Genomic DNA, 4,089 nt, shown 5'->3' with positions numbered 1-4,089 from the left:
GACAGAACTAAATGCTCTCAAAATGAAGGACAGGTGTGTGCATGCTGTGTGTATGTGTACATCTGTATGTGTATATCTATGCCTGCCTATATGTGTGTGTATTCATGTGCACATGGGCATGTATAAAAACAAGCCAGGAAATGTACACAGTTATTGAATCTAGGGGATGAATACAAGGAGGTTTGTGACATTACTCCTCTACTTTAGGGTAAGTTAGAAAATTTCCATGAGTTAATAGAAAGCTGATGTGTGTAATGTGTGCAGCCGTCCCATGGCATTTTGGTTTGAAATGCCTTCAAAGACAGATAACATTTTTTAATTCCTTCCATTCCACTCAGAATGAATGGCAATCTTCGACAAGGGAAGAGGGCCCAGAAGAGAAGTCCACCCCAATGGGGTCCAGGCCCATCATTTCCACCTGCCAGTCTGACCCTACCTGAAGTTCCCTTCGTTGGCTGTAGCTCCATTCCTTGCCAGCAGCACAGCAGGAAGACAGAGAAGAAGGTTCTCATTCCCCTATTCGCTGCCATGTTCCCTCAAGCTGAAGGAGGGGACCCTTCCCTGGAAGGTCCTCAGCTTTCCCAGCCTTTGTTTCCTAGATACGTGGAATGTCAGGGCCTATGACATCACTACCAGTTAGTGACCTGGGTTCCTGCCCCATTAATGTGTTAGTGCCATGTCACCGACCTGTAACAAAATGGTCAGGAAATGAGCTGCAATCCTGCCTTGTATAGGGTTCATGTTGGAACCTGTTACATCAGGGCTTAGTAAGCTGGGGCCCTGCCCTGTGTGGGGTTCGTTTCCCCAGGTGGTATTGTTGGCCCATACACACTTGTACACACTCCTTGTAAGCCCTCCCTGGAGTGTCTTCAAAAGCCTTTTCTCTTTCATATGGTCTCCCAGCTGCCTACCCCATTGACCCAGGCCAACTTGGCTGCTGATGAGATAGAAGAGCGGGGAAGCGACCTGGACATATAAGGCCGACAGTGCCCTCCAGATCCAGCAGGGACCCCAGGACGTCTGCCTCACCAGTACTTATCAGTTTTTACTGATGGTATCTTAAAGACATGTTTAGATTCTTTATTTTTCGGGGGTGGGGGAGAGTTGTGGTAGGCAGCAGGTGATGAGAAGGTTATACAAGCTTTGGGATTATTCATAAAAACATGTAAAACACAGTGGACTTCATGGGTATCATGGTGGTCCAAAACCCACTAACTAATAAAAAGGTCTGAATAGGGTCCAGGCATGCGATCACAGTACTCCAGACTGTGATTCAGTGTAAGCAACTGGAGACAAAGGCAGACATGGCCAGAGGATATGTGTTCAGTGGTGCAACTGTGACCTGTTACCTGTACAACTGTCCATGTCCCTGCCATGGGAGGGGCATCCCTCCACACTGGCTCAGAAGGACTTAGGTCCAGGCCTAGCTAAGAAGAGTTCCCAGGAGCTTGGCCTGAGTTTGCTCTGGAAGGCAGTGTTTAAGGCCACCCCAAAACATGGTCCCTTAAAGTAACTGATGTGTACTATCACCATTAACTTCGTGGGCTGACTCTGTTGGGGTTAAAGCATGCAGTGTTCCAGTGAGATCTCATGTGTCCTAACTGTCAGGGCCTCCTTCTCATTTTGCAATGGCTCCCTGGGCTTGGTGACTGCCCATCAGAGACATGCTTTTCTGTACTACATTTGTTAATCTGCCACTGACCAGACAAGTCAGGATCTGTCCAGACTCAGAGCTGTACAGAGATGGTGTCTGAGCAGCTCAGGCTACAAAACTTTACTGCTCATGTGCAGAGGTGCTGAGCTCACTGGAGGGAGGGGCCAGGGAGTCTGAAAGGGCTTAATTCCATTCTGGGATTCAAATGGCAAGATTGGTTGCCCCCCCCCCATTTCTTCCGTTCTTTGCTGGCTTTTCGAAAGAACTTTATAATCCTTCCCTCTGCAGAGTTGTTTTCACGAAGTGTTAAAAATCACAAGGGGGTTTAGGGAATTGATCTATGACACCCATTTTCTTAAATGTAGACTTTAATTCACTTGTATAACCGACTTGGGACACGTGGGGTTCCACCCAGCTGCACACTCAGCAGAAGGACTCTGCCATAGGTCCCAAACAATTGAGTCCTTGAATCTTCTGAGACAGTTTCAGAGGAAAGAGGGAAACATTCTTTTTTTAAAAAAAATTTAAGTTTTCTGATTTAAAACATTTTTGAGATAGGGGCTCATGTGTACCATGCTGATCCTGAACTTAGTCTGTAGCCGAGGGTGACTTTGAACTCCCAGGTGGTGAGATCACAGGTATGAATTGCCATTCCAGGTTTAGGACTTTTTAATAAGTAGGTTTTTCCTTATTGCTTTAACTGTTGGAAATATAAGAATTCAGAAACGTTAAAAGAAAAAAGCAATCACACTTACTTCCAATGTTCTACTTGGATAGCATCTTGGAGCATTTTGCTGTTTTTAGCGAATAATATGATAACATACACTCATTAAGGAGAGTTCAATCAACAGAAATACAGAAAAATGGCAGTTCAGAAAATACCCAAGTCCTTGAATGGGCTGTGATCTGTGTGTGAGTGGTCATGATTGGGCCCGCATCCCCACAGACAGCTCCTGGGGCTCCTGGTCTGTCACCTGCTTCCCTCTGGGTTCTGGTATCTTGAGCTTATTTCACACACTGTCCAGGGGAGAAGAGCGAAGAATAAATTTGCCTCGTTTTCCCTCAAGTAGAAGTCATTACCTGCCTCCAGACACTCCTAGGGGAGATTCATTACTCCTGGTGGCGTTCTGGGGAGGCTGTGTGCACTGTGTTGGTCAAGGACCCTGTATGGTCAAATTACTTCCTGGCTCAGTCACTTATCAGTGGATGGCCTGGACATGTCACTTAGCCCCAGCTTCAGTAGCCCCCTTATTCAAGGATAATAGTCCACCCTGGGTGAGCCACTTGTGAGCTGCAGAGCAAAGGCCAGGAGCTCAGTGCTGAGGGCAACAGTTGTCTCTTCAACTCTGAGCTTGTAGTACATCTCCCTGGGTTGGGTGGGGCAGTTCTGGTCTGCACCAGGCTCACTCAGCTGTCCTTAATCACTCCTGCCATTGTCAACTCTCAGTTGGGGTGATGTGAATGACCTGTTGTTCAAAGTTGACTCTGGTGTGTTCTCATGGCCTTGCAAGAAGAGACTTATTGGCAGCCAGGCTCAAATACAGCAGGGTCACTACACCTCTACTGTGCCCCTTCGTGAATGCACACTGGCCTAGCATGGGTGGGAAGCAATGCCCTCAACACCACAGATCCTTAGGTCATCAGACTCCCAATTAAAGATCCTTCTCAAAGCCCTTTTGTGTTGTTTTCACTTATGAAAATATCTCACAGACCCATAATTTGGCAAAATACATACAACCAATTGTTTTAAAAACAGAAGCTACGCCGGCTATTATAATGTAAACTGTTTTCTAAATGAAAGAATTAAAGGAATGTAATTGGAGAAGTATACAAACAGTGGTTAAGACACTGCTTCTGGGAAGACATATTACAACTTATAATCTTCCTTTCTGGGTGTGCGTTGTTGGTGTCTAATCAGGCATGTGAATGGATTCAGGTGTTGCCATCCTATTAGCTGGAAACTGCTCTGTTATTTGCTGAACTGTTTATGTTACACTGTTATTGGCTCCGAGTTTCTCTTTCTCTGGGAGCTCCTTCCTCTGGTCCCTGCAATCTGTATAATTGTCATTCTCACTTTTGTCTCTAGGAAGCTTTAAATAGAGCTCCTGGGATGATGCAGAGTATCAGATCAGAGTTCTGGAGACTTACAGATTAATCCTAGAGATACAGAGGCATCAGGAGGAGTCAGGAACAGGTAGAAGGGATTGGCTCTATCTGGGGTGGGAGTATCATTGTGGCGTTGCAGTCAATGGCCTGTCCCATCCACAGAAGGTCCACAGGGAGAGTCCACACAGTAGAGAAGCCCAGCTGCTTAGCATCTCAAAGCCATTGCAGTATAGGGTGTGTTCTTGGGGGGGGGCATCAACCTTGATCTCAGTGAGCCACCATTAGCTCTGTGCTCCAGGGACCCCTGTACTGAGAGTTGAAAGGATTAG

General features: G+C 46.4%; 1 protein-coding gene across 1 annotated transcript in view; it reads right to left on the bottom strand.

Moving 5' to 3' along the window:
* Spaca7 (sperm acrosome associated 7) overlaps positions 1-530 on the bottom strand; it is a 30,369-nt gene extending 29,839 nt beyond the window's left edge. The window contains exon 1 of the mRNA XM_008848441.1: positions 437-530. Within this exon, the coding sequence (XP_008846663.1) occupies positions 437-530 (94 nt within the window). The remainder of the gene's footprint in view (positions 1-436) is intronic.
* Positions 531-4,089: the final 3,559 nt, after the last annotated feature.

The sequence above is a fragment of the Nannospalax galili genome, unplaced genomic scaffold, assembly GCF_000622305.1.
Source record: "Nannospalax galili isolate Female #2095 unplaced genomic scaffold, S.galili_v1.0 scaffold744, whole genome shotgun sequence".
Classification (NCBI taxonomy): Eukaryota; Metazoa; Chordata; class Mammalia; order Rodentia; family Spalacidae; genus Nannospalax; species Nannospalax galili.
Note: the sequence above shows the minus strand (reverse complement) of the source record. Positions and strands in the feature narration are given on the sequence as shown.